The sequence below is a fragment of the Schistocerca nitens genome, chromosome 2, assembly GCF_023898315.1.
Source record: "Schistocerca nitens isolate TAMUIC-IGC-003100 chromosome 2, iqSchNite1.1, whole genome shotgun sequence".
NCBI lineage: Eukaryota > Metazoa > Arthropoda > Insecta > Orthoptera > Acrididae > Schistocerca > Schistocerca nitens.
This window is the reverse complement of record NC_064615.1, coordinates 499,380,086-499,406,590: the sequence shown is the minus strand read 5'-3', so window position 1 is coordinate 499,406,590 and position 26,505 is coordinate 499,380,086. Positions and strand designations below refer to the sequence as shown.

Sequence of the window (26,505 nt, the reverse complement as noted above, 5' to 3'; positions counted from 1 at the left end):
TTATCAGCTGACATGCCTGCACTGCACAGCCTTTTACATTGGTATGACGACAACTAAACTGGCTGAGCGCATGAACGGGCACAGACGAACTGTCCGCCTAGGAGATGTCCAATACCCAGTAGCAGAGCATGCCCTCCAGCATAATTCTAGGGACCTAGTAACCTGCTATACCGTACGTGCCATTTGGCTTCTCCCACCCAACACCAGTCCCTCGGAACTGCAGAGATGGGAACTTGCACTCCGACACATCCCTTCATCCCACCATCCCCCTGGACTGAATCTACGTTAACCAACCTCGTTCCCATTTACTCTTCCGTCTTCTCCTCTTTCCCTTTCCTCTTTAGCCATTCACACATCTTTTCATCCTACATAGTTGTGTTTCTCTTTATACTATATACCTCTTTACTTCTGTATGCATCCTCTTGGGTTTGAAGTTGGCACAGTACTTACAGTAGAATATCTTTGGCTCCCCTCTGACGACACCCACGCCTCCCATCTTTACTATCCTCCCTGTTTACCTTTCCCCTGTTGCTTCATAACCTGGGTTGTGAGTAACTGAATCCACTTTCCGTTCTTCCCCTTTTTTCCCCTCTCTCCTCCCTGATGAAGGAACAAAGTTCCGAAAGCTAGGATACGTAAATTTTCTGTTCTGTTTTGCGTATCTATTGGCTGTACTGGGCTGAGGTAAGTACTGGCCAGCCCCTCTATCTCTTTGTTAGTATTAATTTACCAATCAGTAGCACAAGCAGTTCTGAAAGACCAAGTATTAACCATTACTGAAACATCCACACCAGCACATGGTGTAGCATCCACAGGCAGCAATGCAGGCACTGACCTTGGCATCCAGTTGATCATACAGATAGCAAATACTGTTCTAGGATACATAATGCCACATCTGCTTGATCTGTTCACCTAGTTCTGTAAGAGTTGTTAGTTAACGAGTCGCATGAGTCACTTCTCGTCCTATCTTATCCAACACATGCTCAATTGGAGACAAGTCCAGAGATCATGCTGCCCAGGGAAGTTGCTGCGCATCGTGCAGAGCACATTTAGTTTCAATGGCAGTGTGTGGGTGAAAATTATCATTTTGGAACAACACATCCACCTCCTGTGGCAAAAACAGCAAAACAATGGGTCTATTAACATTCTGCAGGTACCTAACACTGGTTAGCATCCCGTCCAGAAACATCAACAGTGGACAGGAGTTGCAGCTTATAGCACATCAGACCGTAGGACCTAGGGCGGGACTTGTGTGTCCAGTCAAGCTGTGCATATCAATGCTGTGGCATGAGTGGAAGACAGGCTAGAGGTGTACATGCCCTTAGTCCCACTGCTGATAACTGGTTTGCAACAGTTCGAGGTGACATGTCTGAGTTCACAAGCTCTCTTATCTGTGCTATGGTAGCTGTACGAATTGCTATTGCTGCCCTTACAATACAAGGATCCTGGTGAGCGTCTGTGCTGTGTGGACACCCAGAACCTGCTCTACAGGTGTAAAGATGTTCACATGACCACTGATACCAGCATCATTGCACGCATCTACATGGCATGATTGCTTACGTGCTTCACATGCTTGCACCACACTGAGCCTTCTGGCTGTGAGCATTCCCTCCAGATGGCACTCTGGTAGCTATGCCACTATGCTACCTGTTGGTGGATGACACTGAAACCATTATCAGTATATCTATTATCCCCCAGATGGCATATACCAACACTCGATCACAATCAACGCCATCTTTCTAGGTGTACTAATTCTTTTCTGGTAGTGTATTAGGATGGTTTCACAAGGATATGGTAGGTGCTCAGAAGTGGCTTTGCTGAAAGTCTCATTCTGGTATTTGCCCAAAATGATTTAGGCAAACCACAGAAAAACTAAGTCAGAATGGCTGGATAGAGGAAACTCTATCCTTCTGATTATTAGGTCCTGAGTCTTATCACCTGCACTGCCTCATTTGGTTGCTCCTTATTGTATAATGTTCTTTTGTTCATATATCATATGCAAAAGAATTATAATATAAAAAACTGTTTTGCTCTGGTTCCTCACATCTCGCTAAACTATCACTGCAGCTAGTGATTCCGACCACGCTGCTAAAGAAATGACACCAGAAGATAATTATCTAATACCTTATATTTAGGAAGTAGGTCTTGAGAACAGCTGTACAGTGGTGCTATCTTTTATTGACTTGATGTAGTGAAGTATTTATTATGTACTTTAAGAAGATTGTGTGTTGGCGCCCAGTATGAGAACAGTTTTCGTCAGGTGTGTATGGAATTAACACAGAAAAGGCAAAGGTACAGCATTTGCCTTCATCAATTTGGGAAAAACAACAAAAATCTATACAGGATGGAGAGATGGATGTTTAAATGCTACTCCCCCCAAAATGTGAGTCCAATGCCTTACCCAATAACATGTGACTCAAAGAGAGTAAAAAAAATTTAATATACTGGATTTTAAAAAGTTTTATTGGGTTTTATTATGCATTGTTAGAAAGATTTTCCAGTATAAAATGATCTGGAACGTAGTAATTAACTAATCACATTTCTTTATAACACAGAATGAAACAATGAAACTCTTAAAACTAGGTGAACAGAAACACTTACGCAAGTTGTCAGTACACTAGCTGCTGCCTTATCAAAGTGGAAACTTCGAACACTTCTCATACTGTCAGCGTATAAGGTGAGAACATAAAGTTCTCCTCCTTTCAGAGAGATAACCAACCGGTCATGAGAGATAAAAGAAGCTTGCGCTCCTTCTAAAGTTATCTTCACACCCTCTTGTACCTCTGAAAAATAAGAGAGTTCCAGTAGTCAAAATGTTTTAGAAATCAATAACTAAAACTGACTACATGCAGAATTTAAAAAATCTTCAAAAGAAAATCAATCATAAATATTTCTAAGCATAAGAACTATTGGTTCAAAGGACACCACTCATCGAAAAGCAGAAGCACTGAGAGATCGATAGGCACACACAAATGAAAAAAACTTTCTACCTTTCAGAGTAATCCTTTTCTGAGCTAGAGTAAAATATGCAAATGCAAAAACACACACACACACACACACACACACACACACACACAAGTGCGCGTGCATGCCTGTCCCTCAATGGTGCTGGCTTGATGAACAGTATCAGTGCTGCACTTCAGCAGGTAGACTAGGTTGTTATGGGGATTGTGTTGGGTAGGGTGGGTAGAGAGAGAGAAAGGCGGGAGGCAGGGAGAGGGATTGGTGATGGGTGACTAGTGGCTTGGAGGGAAGCAACTAGTTTGCCGGCTAGGAATATGTGGAGGTAGGGGTGGCAGGTACACAGGCCAGGCACATAATGCATGGAGCTGGTGGGGAGTGGCACATGCTTCTGGTGATGTGGGGATGTGAAATGGGATGGGGAGACAGGACAGAGAAAGAAGAAACTATCGGGTCTTGGGCGTGTAGACAGTGAGTTATTGGATGTGGAGGCCAGGATCATTATAGGAGCAGATGATGTGCTGTACAGATAACTCCCATCTAACAGTTCAGAGAAGCTAGTGGTGGAGGGAAGGGTCCAGATGGCTTGGATTGTGAAGCAGCCATTGAAATTGAGTATGATGAGCTCAGTTGTGTGAGAGCCACCGGGTGGTTAACTTTGATCTGGGCAACCATTTGGCAGTGAGATTCATCCTGTTGGACAATTGGTTGATAGTCACACAAACATAAGAACCCATACAGTGTCTGTGGGAGAGTTGATGTATGACATGGCTGCTTTTACAGGTGATCCAGCATCTGATGGCGTAGGATAAGCCTGTGACAGGACTGGAGTAGCAAGTGCTGGATCTGTGGATTGCAGACATCTTGTATCTTGGTCTACCACACGGTACGAACCCACTGACAAGGGATTTGGAGTAGGAAGGGCAAGTGGATGAACTATGGTACTGTATAGGTTGTGTGGCCAACGAAAACTACTTTATGAGGGGCAGGAAGGATCTTGGATAAGATGTCCCTTATTTTAAGGCGTCACAGAAAATAATCAAAGGCGTGACGAAGGATATAGATCAGTTGTAATCCAGGGTGATATTGGGTGATGAAGGGGACACTCCTTTGTAGCTTATTCCAGAGTGCGGTGGGAGAAACAGGAGTGTGTGTGATGATAAGGCAGGGTTATTGCCTGACTGTAAAAGCCTTTGTGAGACCTTCAACATACGTCCACGTGTGGCTATGCTGTATGGGTGGGATGACAGCCATCAAAATGCAGGTACTGTTGGTAGTTTTTGGGTTTAATGTGGAGAGAGGTGTGGGTGGAGTCGTCAGAGAAGTGGAGGTCAACGTCCATAAAAGTTGCACAGGTGGGCACACGAGAACCAGGCAAAGCAGATGGAAGATACTTCACCAACATTTACAAACCAATTGCCTGAAGCATAGCCTCCCAAATCCGAGACATGAACCACTTGCATCACGGACTCTCCACCATCACCAAGTCTTTACCTCCTGAATTCATACTCATCACTATTTGTGCCACCTCCTTGTACACCAATATTCCTCATGCCCACTGCCTTGCCATTATCAAATACTACCTCTCCCAGTGTCTTTCAGACTCCATGCCCACCACCTCGTTTCTTATACACCTTATCAACTATATTCTGACTCACGGCTTCTTTTCTTTTGAAGAGAAGGTATACAAACAAATCCACAGCACAGCCAAAGGCAATGGCATGCCACTATCCCATGCCAACTGTTTATGGGCCATCTAGAGGAAACCTTCCTAGCTTCCCAAAACTCCCAGCCCCTAGTCTGACTCAGGGTCAGTGATGGTATCTCCATGACTCTGGGCCAAGGCATCTTATCCGGCCAAGGCATCTTATCCTCATTCCTTCACAACCTCAACACTTTCTCTTCCATCTTCTTTACTTGGAACTGCTCTCCCAAATGTGCCACCTTCCTATATGTTGACCTCCACCTCTCTTATGGCTCCTTCCCCACATCTGTTCACATTAAACCCAAAAATCACTTGCATTTCAACAGCTGCCATCCCTCCCACACAGTACAGCCACACGTGGACAGCTTATCTGCAGTGCCGAGAACTCCCTTGCCACATATGCTAAAAGTCTCATAAAGGCCTTTGCAGATAGGCACTACCTCCAAAACCTAGTCCACTAAAAGATTTCTTATGTCACATCCGCACACTCTCCCGTTCCTCCCAACACCCCCAGGAATCAGCTACAAAGGAGTGTCTCATCGTCACCTAGTATCACCTGAACCATTTCCTTCATCGGGGCTTTGACTGTCTCTCATCAAGTATTGAAATGAGACATATCCTAACCAAGATCCTCCAACCCCTAAGAAAGCAGTCTTCAGTTGTCCACTCAATCTACACAATATCCTATTTCATCCGTATGCCACTCCCACTCCCAACCCCTCACCACAGGTATCATATCCCTGTGGCAGATGAAGGTGCAAGACCTGCCACCCATCCAGCACTTCCTATTCTAATCATGTCACATGATTATCCTACCCCACCAGAGGTCAGGCCACCTGTGAAAGCAGCCCGTGTCACATACCAACTCTGCTGAAACATGGCACAGCTTTTTGTCAGTACGACAATAAGATAAATAGTCACTGCCAAACGGTTGTCAAACTCACTAGCCAGTGGCATAACATGCAGCTGAGCACAACATGCTGCATTTAATAAATGGTTGCTTCACAATCTGGGCCACCTGGATCCTTCCATCCACCACCAGCTGCTCTGAACCATGCAGATGGGAGTTATCCTTACAACACATCCTCATCTCCCTAATTGTCCTAGTCTTTATCTCCAGGAACCCACAGTCGCCACACCCCTCATCCAACAGTTTCTCCTTCCTCTGTCCTCTCTCCCCCTCCCAATTCACATCACCATGTCACCTTCAGAATGTCCCCAACCCCACCAGCTCCATGCTTTACGAGCCTAGCCTGTGTACTTGACACACCTCCCACATCACTTCACAGTCAGCAAATCAGTTGCCTCCTTCTGATCCTAATCCCTCTCCTTGCCTCTCTCTCCATGTACTCAACCCACTGCCCCATCTGACAGAACCCCTACTACATCCTAGTCCACCTGCCAAAATGCAGCACTTGCATTGTTCGTTCAGCTGGCACAATGTAGGGACACAGGTATGTGCACGCATGTGTACATGCATACACCATAGGTATAAATATTTCAATAGTATCCTACCATTGTTTTCATCCTAAATGAAATATAGATCTGCTCTACCTTTAAAAAATTGTCCAGTTAGGTATGTAAATTACTGAAAAAACAAAAACAAATGTGATGCAGTCAGGTGCCTGAATGGGAAATTGAAATCAGCTCCTGTTAGCTTCAAGGTAACAATGGACAGAATACAGAACACTAAAGCCTAGAAGGCATAAGGAAGGGGTAATCAGCATGTATAAAAGGAATAACAATTGTCTTAATGCCTTAGTACACTAGGGATTACATGATGACACTGAACTGTGTTGTAACAATATTGTGCCAAGAGAACACAGTTACCTGACAGCATTTCCATGAGAACATTATATACCAATTGCATTGGTACTGTTTTCCGTCCCGAATTTCTGATGTGCTGGCAAGCTTTGAAATAGCACGAGCAACTGAGATCAGGTTCTTGTTTTTTTCCTTGTAGTTTTTTCATAAAGTCACTATAACAAACTGTTGACATCACTTCTGTGTAGAAAATTGTATGACATGATGATACCTTGATGACAATAAGCAGAAATCATTATCTATTAGACCTCTGATTTTGACTGAATTATCATCTCCTCCTCCCCCTTTCTGTGGTCATGGTGGCCCAATGGGTAGGGCACTAGACTCTTGGCCTGGTGGTTCTCGTTTCAATCCCAGATAGGTGTTGGGACTTTTCCTCGGCGCAGCCCCTCCATGTCAGACCCTGGTCCGCTCAGCTTGCTATTAAATGAGCACCAGGGATATTTCCTGAGGATAAAAGGCAACTGGGGCAATGGGCCTGTCTCCCCCCGCCCCCCGCCCCCCTGAGCACTGCAGTAAATAATGGATGTATTATATCTGCACAGGTCACTGGCTAGTGACACAGACTTTACCTTTACTTAGCCCAACACTATGTAGGAAAGTCAGACCTGTCCACTCATTGCTCACTGAACTATGATTTCCACTCTGGTTCAAGTATGCTTCACCTTTCAGACTGAATCTTTGTTCAACAAGACTGTGATGTTTTGCCAATCCCTCTCCCACTTGGTAGCCAAACAAATAATAAACAAATCCACAGGAATTTCTCTCTTGTTTACATCTTTCTTCAACAGAACTTATTATAAGCTTCACACAACAACATTTTTGCTCTTCAATTATGCTCATATGACCATGCAAAAATGATTACATCAATGAGAAACTGTACTATGGTCACCCATAACATATTAAAAACTTCACGTGCAGCATTGTAAGTTTTCTCAGGTTTTGACAGGAGTTAAGATTTTAAAAATAGGAGAAAAAAAGAAAGTCAGAAAAAATTTCTGTGCATTACACTGATTCATAAGACTGACTGAGGACAATATGTCTTCAAAGATGTCTTCCTGCTTAATACGAGCAAACAAAATGGATTACAATTATTACTGACATGGTCTTCTAATTTCATCTAGCTATAAAAATCAAATGATTACTTATCTCAATCTACAATATGAAAGAAGGATGGAAGATTAGGGCTTAATGCACCCTCGACATCGAGATCATTAGAAGCAGAAGCTCGGATTGATTCAAGGATATTGGAAGGAAAGCAGCCACGCCCTTTCAAAGGAATCACCCTGGCATTTGTCTGGAGCGATTTAGGAAATCATGGAAAACCTAAATCGGAATGGCTGGATGTGGGTTTGAACTGTCATCCTCCCAAATGCGAGTGCTAATCACTGCGCGACATTGCTCGGTTCACAACCCTCAAGGGAGCCAGATCTACAAAAAAGCAGTATAGTCAAATTTATGTTCATTATAAAATGAAATAACTGTATGGCACTATTGACTGGGAGACCCTGTTTGGGGACATTTAGCCACACAGAGCAACTCTTTCTATCTGACACCAGTTCAGCAACTTGCACATCAATGAAGATGAGATGAAATGATTAGGGCAACACAAACAACCAGTTCCCAAGAGAAGAAAGTCGCTGACCTCGCTAGGAATTACACCAAGGGCTTCACAACGTACAGGCTGTGACGCTAGCCACTACACCTCATGCAGCAGACTTTTGTATTATGATTAAATTTTAATGCCCTTGCATACAGTACCTAAAAGATATTACTGTAAACACTACCATGGGGCTCGATACTTTTCTTCCGTAAATCGAGACTGGATTAAGTATACTGAATCCGCTGATCAACATTCAGTAAGCACAAACCTGAAATATTTCTACACTTACTTACAGAATATAAAAACAATAATATGCCCATGTCCCACTTCATTCGAACTTCTTGTGTGTAGTTGATAGTGAGATCTTCATAAAGTGAAAATTGAACTAAAAGCACATTGTAAATTAATACAATGAGTTAAAAAGCTATTGGCTGGAGAAACAGTAACTACTACATAGAATTCTCAGTAAGAAAAATATGCCTTTCAAGAATGAAGCGTTGTAGTGAATGTATTATTAATTTCATGCAAATATTTTGTTTTACTCACTCAAAGGAAAATTTGTGCTGACGTCCGTAATACTGTTCAAGGATACTCCATATGGAGGTACACTTTGATTGAGATATATAAGAGCATTGATAGACATAATGAGTGTACCTCCCAGAGGTTTCCGTACAGGAATGGCCTGGACACAGTCAAATGGTAAGTTCGATACTGACCAAATTATTGGATGAACTTTCTGTTGAATATTTAAAGATATTGCCACCATAGATACTGTGTCCTGCCTCACAGCAATGCGACTGTAAATACAAAATGTGTAGTTCTATTAATGATATCTTAACTTTTTATATATTTGAGACAGTTAGCTAACTAAAATTAGAAAAAAAACTAAGAAGCTCAATCCTTTTGTTCCAAATATAAGAATAAAATACAACAACAGTGTAATGTCAGAGTAATTAATGTGCAAAGCAATTTCAGCAGAATAATCTTTTCCTTTGGGAGGCTTTTTTCTATAATCTCAGAATAGTCAGTATTGGACCTGAAACACCTATACATTTAGAAGATTTACACAATAAGACTGAGGACTGACCAATAAATAAAAAAATGGTTTCTGGCAAACAACACTCCATTATTCTAAGCAATATCTGCCGCATTGTTTTTTTCGTTAACTGCACACATATAAATATAGGCATCAGATAACCACAAAAAAGTGGACTTAAATCTACATTATAAATTACACAACAACAACAACAACAACAGGTCCACATAAAATACCAATACTTATAAAAAGCAGCACATTCGTTACCAAGTGGTATGCTAACTATAGCAATGTAGTAAATCAATTACAAATTAGAACATATATGTCACTTGTGTATGATTTACCATTCATCTGCTCATAAATTATTTTTTTTTAATGTAGACATAGATAACAAGAGAATTGGTAAATCTCATGTTTTCAGATAACTTATTACAAGTTCTACTAACTCAAGAACAACACACCTGCCTTAATAACAGTCAATATGACTCAGCTCATCCATAAACAAATCTCCAGTGCTATCTCCTCCACTCAAACCTGTTAACCAGCTGCAAATCACATTATATCAACCAGACCTTGACAAGCTCAACCATATCTTTCACCAGGGATTAGATTATTCTAGAGATGCCCTGAGATGAGAGTGGTATCCTACCCACATCACCCAAAGTATTGTTCCATCACCGACCCAATCTACAGAATATACTTGTCCATAGCTGTTCTCCAGTCCCTTGTGGACAGTCCAGATGCAAGACTGTCCCATATGCACACCTACCCACCACCTCCTACCGCAGTCCAGTCACAGGCATTTGCTATCCAATAAAAGGTAGGGCCACATGTGGAAACAGCCAACTGCTGAACATACACTATCTCTTGATTTCAGTTTCCTGTTACAAAAATTTTGTGAACTATTTAGCAGAACACACTCAAATAAAATGAATCGTTATGCAGTGTCTCTCAAATGGTGTTGCTGACTCTCAAAAATCAAAAATAAAATAAGTAGACAGAAGGGAAGAAGAAATAAATGCAAGATATCACAACAAAAACTAATTATGTTTAAAAATACTGTACAAGAATTTTGTGGTACTCTGATTGTACTTGACTCAAAGAATGAAGCACACACAATTTGTGCAAATGCTGATGCACTGCTCATGAAATGTGTATGTCTGGTTTTGTGTCCTGGTCCAGCCCACAATTGTAACTTGTCATTAATGATCATTGAACCATATATAACACTTAAAAAATAATGTGTGTCAACTCAGAATTTTTTTTTACTTTTTTTGTCAATACATTTAAGTAATGCCCTGTTCTCTAGTTTTCAGATTTCCCTGCAAATTTTCCAAGCTACTTGATGAGGCTTGATAAGAGTTCATTTAATCTTAACACACAAATAGTATGCAGGAAAGAGAGGCCTGATTTATGTCTATATGGTAACTGTTTCTCACTTTATAATCAGGATACTAATCAATTAGTTAATAACTCTGCACACCAATGATTCAGCTTGCTCTCCTTTGAACCAGGTGCTTAACACACTCATACCTATGACAGGGAAGTAATTTCTACCATGAATGATTGCCATAACAAGGAAGAATTAAGGTTTCAGAGCATGCATTAATGAGCAGAACACAAGATCTCAAAACAAAAGTATGAAACTTACAGACTGGAAACTAGAAGGCGGACTACAAAACTGCCACCAGGCACAGTGTCAGAAGGCTGTGGGGCGGAAGGTGGGGGTATGGGAGGGGTGTGGGCGAGTGGAAAAGGAGAGGAGCAGAGAGGGCACACCAAGGGTGGGTACCTTGGTAGATGGCAGCACACAAAGAGGCTGCCTCCCTAGGAGGTGATACCACAGAGAGGAGAGGGGGGGGGGGGCAGAAACTGTTGGGTGAAGGGTTTGCAGACAGCAGGTTACCTTAGATTGAGGCCAGTATTATTTCGGGAGGACCGGAGAATGTATTGTAGGGATAACTCTCATCAACGCAGTTCAGAAACACTAGTGGTGGAAAGGAGAAACCAGTTGGGCCAAGCTGTGAAGCAGTCATTGAAATTAAGCATGTTATGTTCAGCTGTATGTTGTGCCATAGGGTGATCTACTTTGCTCTTGGCCACAGTTTAATGGTGGCCATTCATCCTGGTGGACTGCTGGTTGGTAGTCATAACAATATAAAAACCTGTGCTATGATTGCAGCAGAGTTGGTAAATTATGTGGCTGCTTTCACAGGTGGCCCAGTCTCTGAAGGGGATAGCATAAGTGTATGACAGAACTCGAAATGGTGAGTGGATGGACTGCACAGGTCTTGCGCCTAGGTCTTCCACAGGGATACGATCCCTACGGCAAGAGGCTGGGATTGAGAGAGGAGTAGGGATGGACCAGGATGATGTGGAGGTAGGTTGGGTGACAGAACACCACTTGAAGAGGGGGAAGGATCTTGGGTGGGATGCCCCCATATCAGGGCATCATGATAGGTAGTCAAAGCCCTCATGAAGGATGTGGTTCAGTTGGTTGGTTGGTTGTTTCGGGGAAGGAGACCAGACAGCGAGGTCATCGGTCTCATCGGATTAGGGAAGGACGGGGAAGGAAGTCGGCCGTGCCCTTTCAAAGGAACCATCCCGGCATTTGCCTGGAGCGATTTAGGGAAATCACGGAAAACCTAAATCAGGATGGCCAGACGCGGGATTGAACCGTCGTCCTCCCGAATGCGAGTCCAGTGTCTAACCACTGCGCCACCTCGCTCGGTGGTTCAGTTGCCCCAGTCCAGTGTTGAGAGGGGGGAGGGGTTATTCGGTGACAAAGTGGGCACTCCTTCATAGCTAGTTCTTGAAGGTGGTGGGAGGATTACAGATGTGTGGGAAAATAGAGTGGGAGATGAGGTATGGAGGATAGCGCCTGTCTGTGAAGACCCTGGTGAGACCCTCAGCATTCTGGTCAAGAGAGTTCTTGTCACTGCAGATACACTTTCCTTGGATGACCAGGCTGTACGGGAGGAATTTTTTGAAGTGTAAAAAATGACAGTTATCGAAATGCAGGTAGTGTTGGTGGCTGGTGAATTTAACGTGGACAGAGGTGTGGATGGAGCCATCAGAGAGGAGGAGGTTAACATCCAAGAAGGTGGCATACTGGGTTGAGGAGGACCAGTTGGGTGGGTGGGAGAGGTGTTGAGGGTGTGAAGGAATGAGGGTAGGGTGCCATGGCTCTGACTCCACACTGTGAAGATATCATCACTGACCCTGAATCACACTAAGGGTTTGGGGTTTTGAGAGGCTAGGCATAAACAGTTGGCATAGGAGGGTGCCATGTGAGTTCCCATGGCTGTGGTGCAGATTTGTTTGTATACTTCTACTTCAAAGGAGAAGTAGTTGTGAGCTACAAAAAGTTAGTTAGATGCAAGAGGCAAAAAGCATGAGGCAGTGTGCTTAGTGTCTGTAGCACGTTGGGAAAGGTAGTGTTCAATAGTGGCAAGACCATGGGCATGCGGGAAATTGGTGTATCAGGAAATGGCATCAACAGTGATGAGCAGGAATCAAGGAGGTATAGGGGTGGGGATGGTGGGGAGTCGATGAAGGAAGTGGTTGATATATTTGTCATGAGAGGCTATATTGTGGGCAATTGGTTGAGGGTGTTGGTCAGTGAGGGCCAAAATTCTTTCACTGAAGGCATTAATAATCAGCTACAATGGGGCATCCAGGGTTGTTGGGTTTGTGGATTTTGTGAAGCACGTAGAAGGTGGGTATGTGGGGGATCACATTGTTGAGGAGGAAAACAGATTCATGGCCTAAGGCTTTAAGCAGGAAGTGGAAGTTATGAGTCAGATAATTGGCACAGGCCTTCTAGCAGGTAGTTACCATGTCTTATAATGACAGTGATGGAACTTTAGTCTGCAGGCAGCTTCATCCTACACATAACAGAACATGGTCTTCACTAGCTTTCAGTTCTGGCTCTTCTAGCAGAAACAACATATATTCACACACTGACACCAAAATGTGCACTACCACAGCCACAGAACCACTGGACCGATGGATGTGGGGAGGCTGTAGCAAGGTAGAAAAAGGCAGCAGTGGGAAAGACAGATGACTCAGCAGCCCAAAAACACAATTAAAGGAGTTCTGACGAGGTAGAGTGTATAATGGATACAGAGTGTGAGAGTGAGGGAGGGAGTGAGGGAAAGAAAAATGAATATGGAGAGGGAGGTAGGGAAGGAGAAGAGAATGTGAGAGGGGAAGAAAGTGGTAGTGAGGAGAGGGGAGATGGGAGGAGAAGCAGGAGCGGGAGGGAGAGTGGGATGGGAGATGGGGAGGGAGGGAGGGAGGGAGGGAGGGAGAGAGAGAGAAGGTTAAGAAAGGGTTTATATTGGAAAATGAAGATGTGAAATAAATTAGAATATCTATGTTTATACAAAGAAGAATATAATAAAATAAAAAGGAAAAAAAATGAGATGTGCATAGACATGAAGACAGCAGCTAAGAATATTAGGATTGAACATCCTGTCAACAAAAATGTCATTATTGAAGCAAGCTCACATGTGGCAAGACTGAGCAAGAACATCATCACCCTTTATTGAGAAAACAACCCAGCATTTGTCTTAAGTGATATAGGGGAAATGTATATCTGGATGGAGATTTGAACTACACACACACAAAGTGAATTATGATGCATACAGAAACATAGAAGGTATGGAAGGAAGATTGAGAAAGACAAACCAAATGAATAGCATAAATCTGGTGGATTATGGGAGTCCAGAACACTCACACCCATTGAAAAACAGTACACGTGTATTCGCATACTTCCCATCTATTGATGACATAATTAGCCCATGATAGGACTGAATATGAGGGTGGTTTGAAAACTTCTTGGAATCTCCACGAGAGGTCAGTGCTAGCGCAACAAGTTGTTCATGTGATATTCATTGGACCGTTACCTGTACACACGTGCCACATCAGTACTCTCAGTGGTGACGTGGCTCTGTTGTTCCCCCACAGTGATTTGCAAAGTTGGGAAAAATCAATATTCGAGCAGTGATTAAGTACTTCGTAAAGAAAGGTATGAAAGCAAAGGAAATTCATTCAAATTTCCAGAATACCCTGGGGGACTCCGCTCCTTCATATTCAACTGCTACCAAGTGGACAAATGAATTTAAATTTCATCGGGAGAGCTTAGATGATGATCCGCGCAGTGGTTGGCCAACATGTGTCACTACTCCAGAAATCATTGCAAAAGTGTACAAAATGGTCATGGAGGATCACCGATTGAAAGTGCGTGAAATTTCTCACGCTTGCCAGATGTCATCTAAAAGGGTTTATCACACTTTAACTGAAGAATTAGAAATGAAAAAATTATCTGCAAGATGGGTGCTGCGACTCCTGATGCTGGATAAAAAACATGTGCCATCACCATGGCAAAATTACACGAACTAAGGTACGAATTGTGGTCACACCCGACATATTCACCTGATACGGCTCTGTCAGACTTCCATCTCTTCCCAAAACTGAAAATTTTTCTTGGTGGATGAAGATTCACTTCAAATGAAGAATTGATAGCAGGAGTTGACAACTATTTTGCAGACCTGGAGGAAACTCATTTTCGATATGGAATCAAGGCTCTGGAATATCATGGGACCAAGTGCATTAATCTTCAAGGAGACTACATAGAAAAATAAAAAAAGTTTCAGTGATGCAAGTATTTTTTTCTACTCTGTTCCGAGAACCTTTCAATCCACCCTTGTATACACTTCATTGGAAACATGAAAAGTGTTTTTTTTTTAAATGATGACATACATGTAAGTTACTGTGTTTGCATGAATGTTTTCCATATAGGTTCACCATAGAGCCCAGATGTGTTAGCATAACGCAACATTGTGTTTTAAGGGAAGGTTTAACACACACTGAGAATATGTTTCAAGAAGACTCTTGCCATGGGAGATTCAGCCATCTATCACATTTGTGCACAGATTTTGATTGGAAATTTCAGTCTTTTAGCTTCCTTCAAGACAGTGATAGAGTAAAATTAGGAGGATCTTTTCTGTATACTTGTCTCTGGTATTTAGAAGGAAGAAAGGAAGGAAGGTTAGAGTTTAATGTTCCATTAACACTGAGGTCATTAGAGATGGAGCACACACTTGGAGCATTTCAAGGATGATGAAGGAAATAATCACCTGTGCCTTTTCAAAGGAACCATCCTGGAATTTGCCTGAGGCAATTTACAGAAATCACAAAAAACCTAAATCAGGGTGGCCGAATGCACATTTGAACCATCGCCCTCTCGAATGTGAGACCAGTGTGACATCATTAGACTGGAAGTTACGATCATGAGGTTATCAATTTTTTACTGAAAATATTAGCTTTTCATTTATTCTTTCACTCTCCTGAAAGTAGAGACTATATCTGCCAGCATTTCTGTTTTGATTTTCATTAAAGAAACCAAATTTAGGTTACAAAACAGTAAGCATTTTACTAATGTAATCAAGCAAAAGATACACTTTGAATCCACAAAGAATACCTGAAAGATCTGATGCAAAGCAGAAGTTGTTAGTAAATGCTCCATACATCATTCATTGATATCATAGCTGATCTTTTAAGAAAGCTACACACAGAGTCACTGCAGGCATTTCCATTACTGCACTGTTCAAGTTACCAGTAAATCTATGAATGAAAGGTCGCAAGCCAATTCAAGTTGTAACTACCATACAAACAATAAATAATGTCAAGTGTGGTACATCCCTTCCCTACAACAATTACACATACTAAAAAAAGTAATTCATATTGCCTGGATGAGAATTATGGTTTCATTTCTTGCCCTTCTACAATATCTTCAATGTATTTAAGAAAATTAAACAAATGGGTTATGTCTTACATACAGGCTACCAGTTGTGGATGGCTGCGTTTCAATGTCTGTACATACATTGGAAAAAGAGCAGTAGTTGATAAGCTAGTAACGTATATATATATGTGTGTGTGTGTGTGTGTGTGTGTGTGTGTGTGTGTGTGTGTGTGTGTGTGTGTGTGAGCGCGCGCGCGCGCTGTTACATGTTTCTGTGTGTCATGCATCTATCAGTTACAGGTGAGAAAAACAACAATACAAAAGAGATAAGAGTGTTACTTGCTATATAAAGGAGGCATTGAGTCGCACACAGGCACAATGAAAAAGAATGCTAGAAATGTAAACATTTTGAGCATTATTTTTCATTGTGCATGTCTGAGACTCAACACTCCACTATGTGGCAAAGTAGTAACCTATTCTTTTCACATTGTTGTTTTTCCTTTCAGGATTTTCTACTGTTCAGTTACAGGTCAGAAACATTTTGTTTCTTCTTCCACAATGTTAAAGACAGTTTAAGCTAAACAAAAAGCATTATTCACTGTTAAAATATAATAAAAATGTTTATTTTTAAATAACTGTCTTTCTAGTGATCAAATTATGTTTGTAATACAATTGGGTCAAAATTGCCTAGTAAGTATCTGAGTCAAAATTAACCAATGCTTTATTTATGTATGGCAATATCATCCAGCCACTTGGAAGTTAAGTGAATCTAGCATTAAATAAAGAACTATTTTCAACATCAGATGGAAAATTTAGGGTTGAGTAAACTTAATCTAAGAATAACTTTATGTTCTACACTATTAAAATCATACTTCCTTTAATGAAAAGCTGCATACCCTATTTCAGTGAGTAACCTATATGAGCTAAATACACAAAAAACACTTATAATCACAAACTAACAATGGCTGTTCCCTTTTTTAGAGTATCCATATGTTATACATCTCTCTTTGCTACTCACCACATAGAGGATATGTTGAGTCACAGACAGGCACAACAAAACGACAGCTGAACAAGTAAGCTTTTGGCTGCCAGAGACAGTGGTCATCAGTGTGAGAGTTGCGTTTGCATGAATGTTCATGTTTGCATGTTGTCTAATTCAGAAGAAGGCCTTTTGGCTGAAAGCATACTTGTTTAGCAGTCTTTTTGTTGTGCCTGCCTACACCACTATATGGGGAGTAACAATGTAACCTTTTCATAGTCACTATTCCATACTGGATTTTCCTTAGCTTGATACGTATATCTCTCTTTATTTTTTGCATCTAAATACATATTTGTATGCTTTATTCTTGCTTTATTCATCTAGTGAACGTTTTCAGCAGAATCCTTGTCTTACAATGTCTTTTTTTTATTTTTTTTAACTTTTCTGTGCATCTCAACCATACACCAATATCATATCTTAAAGTAGCTTTAATAATTGTGATTATTAAAATCATAAACAAATAAGTATAACTAAAATATAGCTCATAAAACGTGGTAATACAGAGTGTCAATATTTCTGATAGGAAATGAAGAATCAAGTCCATATTAATTCATGGTATGAAATAATGTCAAAATAAACACAAAACCAATTCTACAATATTGTAAAAAGAATAGCCTGCTATTCACTGTAAAGATGACACAGTTAGTTTTTTTTCATTGAGCCTGCAACTCATAGTGTTATCTGTACAGTGAGTAGCAATCTACCTTTTCATAATATTGCTGGTTTTCTAACCTGGACTTTCCTGTCTGACAAAACCAATTCTTGTTCTCTTTGGGACAGCTGGTTCTTGTCATTGAAGCCATTGTTTAAGGCATATTTTGTTGGGGGAGACACAGCAGAGGATATGATGGTTCAATTATATGAGTTTTAATCCTTAAAAAATTGATCAGTTTGAACACTTTACTGGTAGAGATAACAAAATGGATTATTAGATTTACCAGTAAAGGATTTACTTTTCAAGCAGAGAAATATCAGATGGTCTCTGATGATGCATCCCACTGGATGAAACAAAACATCAGGCAGAAAAATATACCTTAAACTAAGGCTTAAATTTCAAAACTCAGGTGTCATCAAGTAATCAAACACTGACTATTAATGCCTATAATGCATGATCAATTCTTTTATTTGCTTATTGATATTGGCAATACATCAAAATAATAGCTTGAAGGAAACTGACCCTGGAAATGTTTTCACTGGTTCATACAAAATCAGTAAAGTCGGCTCATAGTAACCATGAAGAAACTGCACATCAATGACATTATCCATTTTTTCATCCAGTTCTTTCAAAACAATCATGTATGATGCCAAAACAGGAAGTTTAGAACTTGCATTTGCATTCTGAGAGTTTACAGCTGAACCTATTATTGGTTTTGAGGCCTCCCCAAGCAACACCAAATCTGGATCATCCAGAGCTGTTTCTCGTCTGAAGGGCAGAACCACCAGTTTGCGTCCATACACCAGCATAGCTGCACACCTACCCTCTGGATCGACCCGGACCATTGGAATATGGTAATGATGAGTCCAGCCACCCTGTGAAGTAAGATGTTTTATAAATTACAATACAAACAACAACAGCGCAATTATTTACACCACTGTTACAGGTAGTGCTTCATATATATGTATGAAACAGAATGCAATGCTTATACCAATTGTTTTCCTTAATTATTCATTTCTTGCTACTCCATTTATTTTACTATTCCTAAGGATGGCAATGACATGACACGGGAGATGGAGGAGGAGACAATTATAGGAACAGGGATTAAGAAAGCAAGAAAGAGGGATGGAGGCTATTATACAGGTTTCTCACATTTTTAGATTCAACACCATATTCTAAATTTACTCTTATGAGATAAGAAACGAAAGGGTGGAAGTCACTGTCTCAGGTAGTACAGGGTGCAGCAGAAAGAAGCTTAGAAAAATGAAACCAAGTAAGGTAGGACATTTTTATTTTTATTATCTAAGAACAAACATAATGTCATTTAAGAATACATGATAAATGTGTTTTAAACTATGTTTCACTCAAATGGCTGCCACCATTGTTAATGAGTTGTTCTCTGAAGCTGTTCATTACTCAACAAGTCTTGTCAGGTGTGATTGCTTCAACTTTTTAAATTATCATTTCCTAGAGGGCTTCTAAAGTTTAATGGTGATCTTGGTACACCTTGTACCTGAGGTAGCCCCACAGAAAAAAGTCACAGGATGTCAAGTCTGGCGAACATGGTGGCCACCCAATATCACCATGCAAAGAAATGACATGTCCAAGAAACACTTCCCTCACCAATGCAAGTGAATGACATCCTGTGCGGCTGTTGCACCATTGGGGAACCACACATTTTCAAGGACATTAAACACTTTGCCTAGTTTTCACTGCAGGAGCATGACACAGTAGTGATTGCTGCTTACAGTTAACACTCTCACCATTTTCTTCTTAAAAAAAAAAAAGGGGGGTGGGGGGTGGGGGGGGCAAACAAACCAAAATTAGAAACTATACACCACACTGTTACCATAGGATTGTGGAGTCATTGTTCATGGTGTTCCTGGGGGTCATTTTCACACCAACCCCGGTAATTTTGTTTGTTGGCTGTACCTGGCAGATGAAAATGTACCTTGTCAGAAAGAAAAAAAAAAAAAAATCACACCATCTTCTTACTGAACGTTCACGAGCATGTCTTGACACAATGTTGTACGGACAACGTAATCTCTTCCATTCAGTTCTTGAACCAAAACAATCTTGTAAGGTTGCATTTTCAAATCTCAATGCCAGATTCTTCTCACACTTTGATCAGGTAATTGTATGGCTAACGCCCACTTTCTCGAGGAACATCAAGGAAATTGTTGAACTGAACCTCTCATTGTAGAAACATTTTCTGGGCCTGTAGCAGTCCATAATTGATGTTGAAGTTTATATTTCAATGCATACCCTGCCTCTCAAAAATCTGAAACCTATGATAAATGGTTTTCTTATCAGGAACAGGGTTCCGTCGACTGAGTGTGAAGTGAGTACAGGAAGTACACTGAGCAGTTATTGGCGTTCCGCCATTTTCAATAAACGGTTCAATGACAAATGTGTGATGTTAACCTGATCTAGCATGGTGTACACTGAAAATGGCACGTATGCAGCTATTAAATGGCACGTATGCAGTTATTCAAGGACATGGCCCCCCCTCACTCTACTCTGTCGCTGCCTGCTGCATCTCAAATTGAGGAGTTCTTTCTGCTTCACCCTGTACTGGCTTATCAATTAGCAATACATATGAGGCATGTGTTTCTAAACTACTTATGTTTCATAATAACAAACTATTATGGCGGCACTAACATGAAAACAAGATAAAACACAATTCATCTCTGATGCACATACAGCGGCATTTACCAAGATTGGTTATTGAAGAAACTTTGACATATGCATTTAATGTATGGTGCAGCACACTGTTGTCCCCAGAAAGATGAACAAAAGTTTCAAGAAAAGTTTCATGACAGGCATTATCATAACCGGAAGAAATTTTCGCCATGGACAGAAACTTAATACACAGAACTGTCACACAGTCTCATCAAAGAACTGCCTGTACAGTAGAATTTGAGAATATGGTGTTGGATCATGTAGGAGAATATTCATCAATAGCACTGGTCAATTTGTGACAAATGCACACATAAAAGAATACAGTGTAGGAAGTAATGGAGGAGCATTAATTAAAATCTTATCATAAACAAAGTGTGGAAGCACTGGCTACAGAATTTAGTTCTGCGGGCAGGTCAACTTATGTTGTAACAAATGCATTGAAACTGGAAGTCGCAACTCAGAACAATTATTATAAACTTACATTGTTGTATCAAGTTACATTTTTATGTCAATACTAAACATAACATTAATTCTGAGTTACTGGTCCTTATTTAAAAGTACTCAGTTTGGTATCCTCCACAAATCATATAATTTTGGACCTAAGGTTTGTGAAACCTTGTATAATATATACGTGACATGTCTTTCATCCATCCAGAGCTGCTGTCAAAAAGTCTTTAATGCACTACTAGTTACGATAATCAGATTATTTTCCATTGGTACTTGCAGTAAATTGGACAAAAAAATTATTATAAGAAATAAAGAAATTCCAACAGCAGTTGTGGTGTACAAAAAATTATGTCACTTGTATATATGGGCAATGCCACTAGCCTTTGAAGTTTTCAAAAGTTCCTTACTTTCAAATTATAGTAGAACAAAGTAGAGACTTCTTGCTGATTTGGAAGAGAAAAATTTGAAAGGCAAAGTTGCTTTTATTTTCTTCATTCATTTATTTGCTGATTAGTTAGTCCAGTTCTTCTTTTAAAAGAGTCATTTTGGATTTACAACATGAACCACTACGATAGCTTTCAAAATAATCTTTATACTCTTTGAGAAGAAAATATTCAGCTTTCTTTTAATCACACATATTGAAACATACCCTCATCTCCTCTTCTTCAAAATAGTGTAGAGACAGTGTCCGCAAGTCATGGATCTCTGGATCATATTCAACAACACTTAGCTTTGCATCACGAAAGCTAAGAAGTAAAGAATCTCTCGAGGAGCCAGCAAGGCTAACAGCCTGCATTGACATGACATTCCCAAACAATGTGTATGTGGCTAAACATTCCAGTTTCATTTTTGGTGGTCTGTTTTCTGAAAAGTGAAAACCGATTAGTGTTACAGATTAAATTCTGAAAGCAACATAAAACTTACAAAACATATCAGTTCAAAACAAAATCTTATGACCATATGCAACTACTAAATAATCATGTCATTAAAAGACATATTTTGCACTGTGGGCCCCAAAGAACAAAAGTTATTACTAACATGTTATTTTAAAGATACATTCAAAAATGTTATGTACACAGCCAAACATTCACTACAACCATTAAAAAACTATCATGAGGAAGCTGAACAAGATTAAAAAATGTTATACCTTTGCTGTTTTATCCACCATGTGTGAATTTCCCACAGGAGTGCATAATTTTATTTTTGTTTTCTTACTGGAAAAATGAAGGCACAACTACACTTCAGTAATCTTTCTGCTTTATCAAGAAAATCAGAAACGTAAGAAGAAATGTATGAATGAATCATCTCATGGCTACCAGCTGCCTCAAGTGGTTACACATCCATTTGTTTTGTTAAGGAATCTAAAGCCTTGTTAAGAGAGCAGTTTATATACACAAATTGTAGTTTTCACAATACAAATACTCTGTTAGTGACAATATTTTCTTTCTGAGGTATTTCTGTAACAATATAAATCACAAACAGCCCACATGAACCATGGACATTGCCTGTGTGGAGCAGCTTGTGTGCCTCAATGACACAGATAGCCATACCGTAGTTGCAACTACAATGGAGGGGTGTCTGGACAGGCCAGACGAACATGTGGTTCCTCTAGAGGGGAAGCAGATTTTTAGATAGTTGCAGCAGCAAGAGTCTGAATGACTGACTGATTTGGCCTTGTAACATCAGCCAACAACAGCCTTGTTGTGCTGATACTGCAAATGGCTGAAAAAAAGGGAAAACTATAGCCATGTCAGGGAAGTCTACTTTTATACCGACTGGAATAAACAATGGAATTCTGAAGGTAGGAGAGATAAAATACAGAGAGTTAAAGGTTACATGCAACTTGTACAGATAGCAGAAGGCAGTTACAAGATTTGAAGGGTATGAAAGGAAACCACTGACAAGGATGTGTGACAGGATTGTAGCCTATCCCTAAAGATGTTCAGTCTTTACCCTGAGCAAGGAGTAAAATAAACCAAAGAAAAATTTGGAGATGGAATTTTTTTTTGAAGGAGAAGGAATATAAACTATGAGGTTTGCTGATAACACTGTAATTCTGTCAGTCACAGCAATTGACATAGAAGAGCAGTTGAAAGGAATGGAGAGTGTCTTGAAACGGAGGATACTGGCAAAGCATCACACACAAGCCATTCCCCTCCAGTGATTGCTTCACCCCCTCCAACTCTATTCGTGCACCGGCATCACAACCACGTCCAAGCCTTTGGTTTGCTTACTTATCAGCAATCGAGTGGTGGGAAAATTTCTTCAACTGTTTCCTCAAAGCATAGTCCCTCGCATACTCACTGGCTGTCCAACTTTGAAGAGGTGCTGCTATTTCATTAGCCTGCTTGCTCTCAGTGTTTTGTTCAGATTTACTCTTCCTAATATTGCACTTTTATTCAGGTCTTCACTTTTGTTACAACTGCAGCTATTTTTCTATTACAATTCTCAAGAATGTCAAAAAGAAAGAATACTGAAAACCCTGGATTCAATGCCGAGATAAAGTACTCATTTGTTCACAAGCCCAATGAAAAACCTCAATTTTTAATATGTAAAAAATTTTTAAGCCAAAACGAAGGACATAATCTTGCTCGATATTCCTCTTCGCTCCATGAAGCAACACACAGATGTTAAACTCATGACAAACTCTGAGCTTCAGTGAACAAATTTAGGGAAAAGGTACAAGAGTTGACTAAACCTTCTAGTCTTATAGAGAAGAGTTTTCACTGTATCATATGGAGTATTATACGAGAGCTATTCAGAAAATAGGGAACGTTTCCATCAAACGCTGCTAGGCGCGTGCCGATCGCGCATATTTTGGTATGTGCGTGCTTGACAGCTTAGTCGACACCCATCCGTGACAGCGGGAATGTCTCTGCGCATCTGGTTTTTTCAATATTCGAATTTGAAATGTGCTATGCAATTGAAAACCCCGCCAGTTGTAAGATGCGGTCTATGATAAGGTTTTTGTTGGCAAAAAACCTAAAACCTATAGAATCAAGCAATGGAAAATCCAGGATGGAATGTAACAATACGAGAGAAGATTCACACAATCATAGCTTTTGGCCATTAAGGCCTTTGTCAGCAGTACACACACACACACACACACACACACACACACACACAAGCACAACTTGCACACACATCTGCAGTCTGAGAGAGCTGCAACTACATTACAGTGTACACTACAGTGTAGTTTCAGCTCTCTGAGACTGCAGACATGTGTGCAAGTTGCGCTTGTGTGTGTGTGTGTGTGTGTGTGTGTGTGTGTGTGTGTGTGTGTGTGTGTACTGCTGACAAAGGCCTTAATGGCCAAAAGCTATGATTGTGTGAATCTTTTTATTGTGCCTATCGCGACTCAGCTTCTCCGCTATATAGTGAGTAGCAACTTTTCCTTCTCACATATTGTTAAAACCTATAGAAATTTATCGCGAACTGTGCAAAGTGTACGGAAACAATGTAATGAGTGTATGTTCCATCCGGAAATGGTGCATTCGGTTTAAAAATGGCCGAACCAACGTTCATGATGAACAGAAGAGTGGATGCCCGAGCATTGTGACTGACAATCTTGTCGCTAAAGTTGATGAAACAATTCGTGAAAACTGTTGCTTCACAATAATGGAGCTTTTGCCTTCTTTTCCACAAGTTTCACGGACTTTGCTGTTTGAACTCGTCACTCAAAAGCTACGCTACCACAAATTATGTGCACGATAGGTGCCCAAAATGCTTACAGAGCATTATAAAGAACAGCGAATGGGGGCAACGCTGACATTTCAGGAGGTCTACCACAAATGGGGTGATTCATTACTGGATCAAATCATAACTGGTGACGAGACTTGGGTGAAACAAGTCAATTGCAAGACAAAATTGCAGTCCGTGGAGTGGGGGCACACAAGGTCCCCCCAAAAACCAAGAAAATGTTTGCAAATCTTGTCAGCAACGAAGTTGATGGCGACAGTGTTTTGGGATAGCCAAGGTGTGCTTCTTACTGATTTTCTAAAATGTGGAGGAACCATAAATTCTGCCCTATACTGTCAAACTTTGCACAGCCTTAGAAGAGCAGTTCAAAACAAATGCCGAAGAAAACTGACATCCAAAATTTTGTTTTTACACGACAATGCCCTACCTCACACGGCAAACTGCACTAAAGAACTCCTTAATTCATTCAAATGGGAAATTTTCCCTCATTCGCCCTACAGCGCCGATCTCGTACCAAGTGATTTCCACTTATTTCCCAAGATGAAAAACTGGCTTGCAACGCAGCGCTTTGATGAAGACGTGAACTCCAGGTGGGCGTAACTCACTGGCTGAAATCTCAGGCGGCAGAATTTTACGACGAAGGTCTTTCAAAGCTTGTCCACTGCTATGATAAGTGCCTCAATGTGTTTGGTGACTATGTGGAAAAGTAGTATATAAGTTGCTCTTTCAGATGTATATAATAAAATGTATTTCTTATGCTTAGTTTTTTTTAATGCCAAAATGTTCCCTACTTTCTGAATAGCCCTTATACTCAAAATTGGCAAAAGTTTAGAAATGCTTCAGTGATGGTGTACTCATGAAAGAATGCGCAACAGGAACGGCAAAAGCATTTGGTTACAACGATGCCGCTGAACAGCTTGAAACAGTTGCTTTCACACATAACACTGTAAAAAATCAAATTCTTGATATAGATGAAAGAATAAAAAAAAATAAACTACACAATTTAATTGCAAACTGTCAATGTAATTATTTGTGTGTGGATGAGAGTACTGACCGAACAGTTTTTACTCAATTACTTTTTTTTGAGAATGGGTTGGGTTGTTTGGGGGATGAGACCAAACTGCAAGGTCATCGGTCTCATCAGATTAGGGAAGGACGGGGAAGGAAGTCGGCCATGCCCTTTCAAAGGAAGCATCCCAGCATTTGCCTGGAGCGATTTACGGAAATCATGGAAAACCTAAATCAGGATGGCCGGATGCGGGATTGAACTGTCGTCCTCCCGAATGTGAGTCCAGTGTGCTAACCACTGCACCACCTCGCTCGGTACTTTTTTGATATAATTGATGGTTTGGAAAAATACTCTTCAATTTGCACCGACAGTGCATCAGTTACAGTCGGTAACACAAATGGCTCCGTTGGTCAACTAAGAAAAAACTGAATAAACTGTTTAACTTTTCGCTGAATATTCATCAGGAGGCGCTATGTGGGAAATGTGTCAGAATGCCGGCCACAATGAAAGATGTACTGAAAACTATGAATATAATACAAAGAGGAAACTGACCACTATCTCATCGAAAATTTAGATATCTTTTGGAAAATGTTGAGGCAGAATATGGACATGTATTGGATACTGAAGTGTTTGCAAATAAGCTGATAAATTCATTTTTTATTGAAATTAGCATTCCTAACAGATTTTACAAATCATTTAAATAATTTGAATTTGCATTTGGATGGAAAGGAACACACTATTCCTGGTATGTGTACAAATATTAATAGATTCTCATGTAAACTTGCGTTGTTTAAATTGAAAATAAAGAGGGAAAATTTATGTCGTTTCCCAAGTTGCTGTGAACCGAAACAATAATACAGGGAAGTAAAATTTTCAAGGTATAAATCTCTAGAATTGGATATCATGTTCTTTAACAATCCATTGAAAATTAGTCTTAAAGGTGTTAGAATTCATCTTCAAGAAGAAGTCTGCAGTTTATAAAACGATCCATTCGTGCTATCAAGAACAGACAAAGATGCAGCAGTTTTTGAAATGATGCAACAAGATCAGTATCCAAAACACACAAACTTAACTATTAAAACAAAAACTTTCAGTAA

The 26,505-nt window shown here is 40.4% G+C and overlaps 1 protein-coding gene across 3 annotated transcripts in view; it reads right to left on the bottom strand.

Annotated features, from left to right (window-relative positions):
• LOC126236473 (cleavage and polyadenylation specificity factor subunit 1) overlaps positions 1-26,505 on the bottom strand; it is a 328,004-nt gene that overhangs the window by 255,931 nt on the left and 45,568 nt on the right. For all 3 annotated transcript variants that reach the window (XM_049945805.1, XM_049945806.1, XM_049945807.1), the window contains 4 exons: positions 21,350-21,564; positions 18,094-18,446; positions 8,640-8,890; positions 2,602-2,783 (listed from right to left, as the gene is read on the bottom strand). In XM_049945805.1, the coding sequence (XP_049801762.1) occupies positions 2,602-2,783; positions 8,640-8,890; positions 18,094-18,446; positions 21,350-21,564 (1,001 nt within the window). The remainder of the gene's footprint in view (positions 1-2,601; positions 2,784-8,639; positions 8,891-18,093; positions 18,447-21,349; positions 21,565-26,505) is intronic.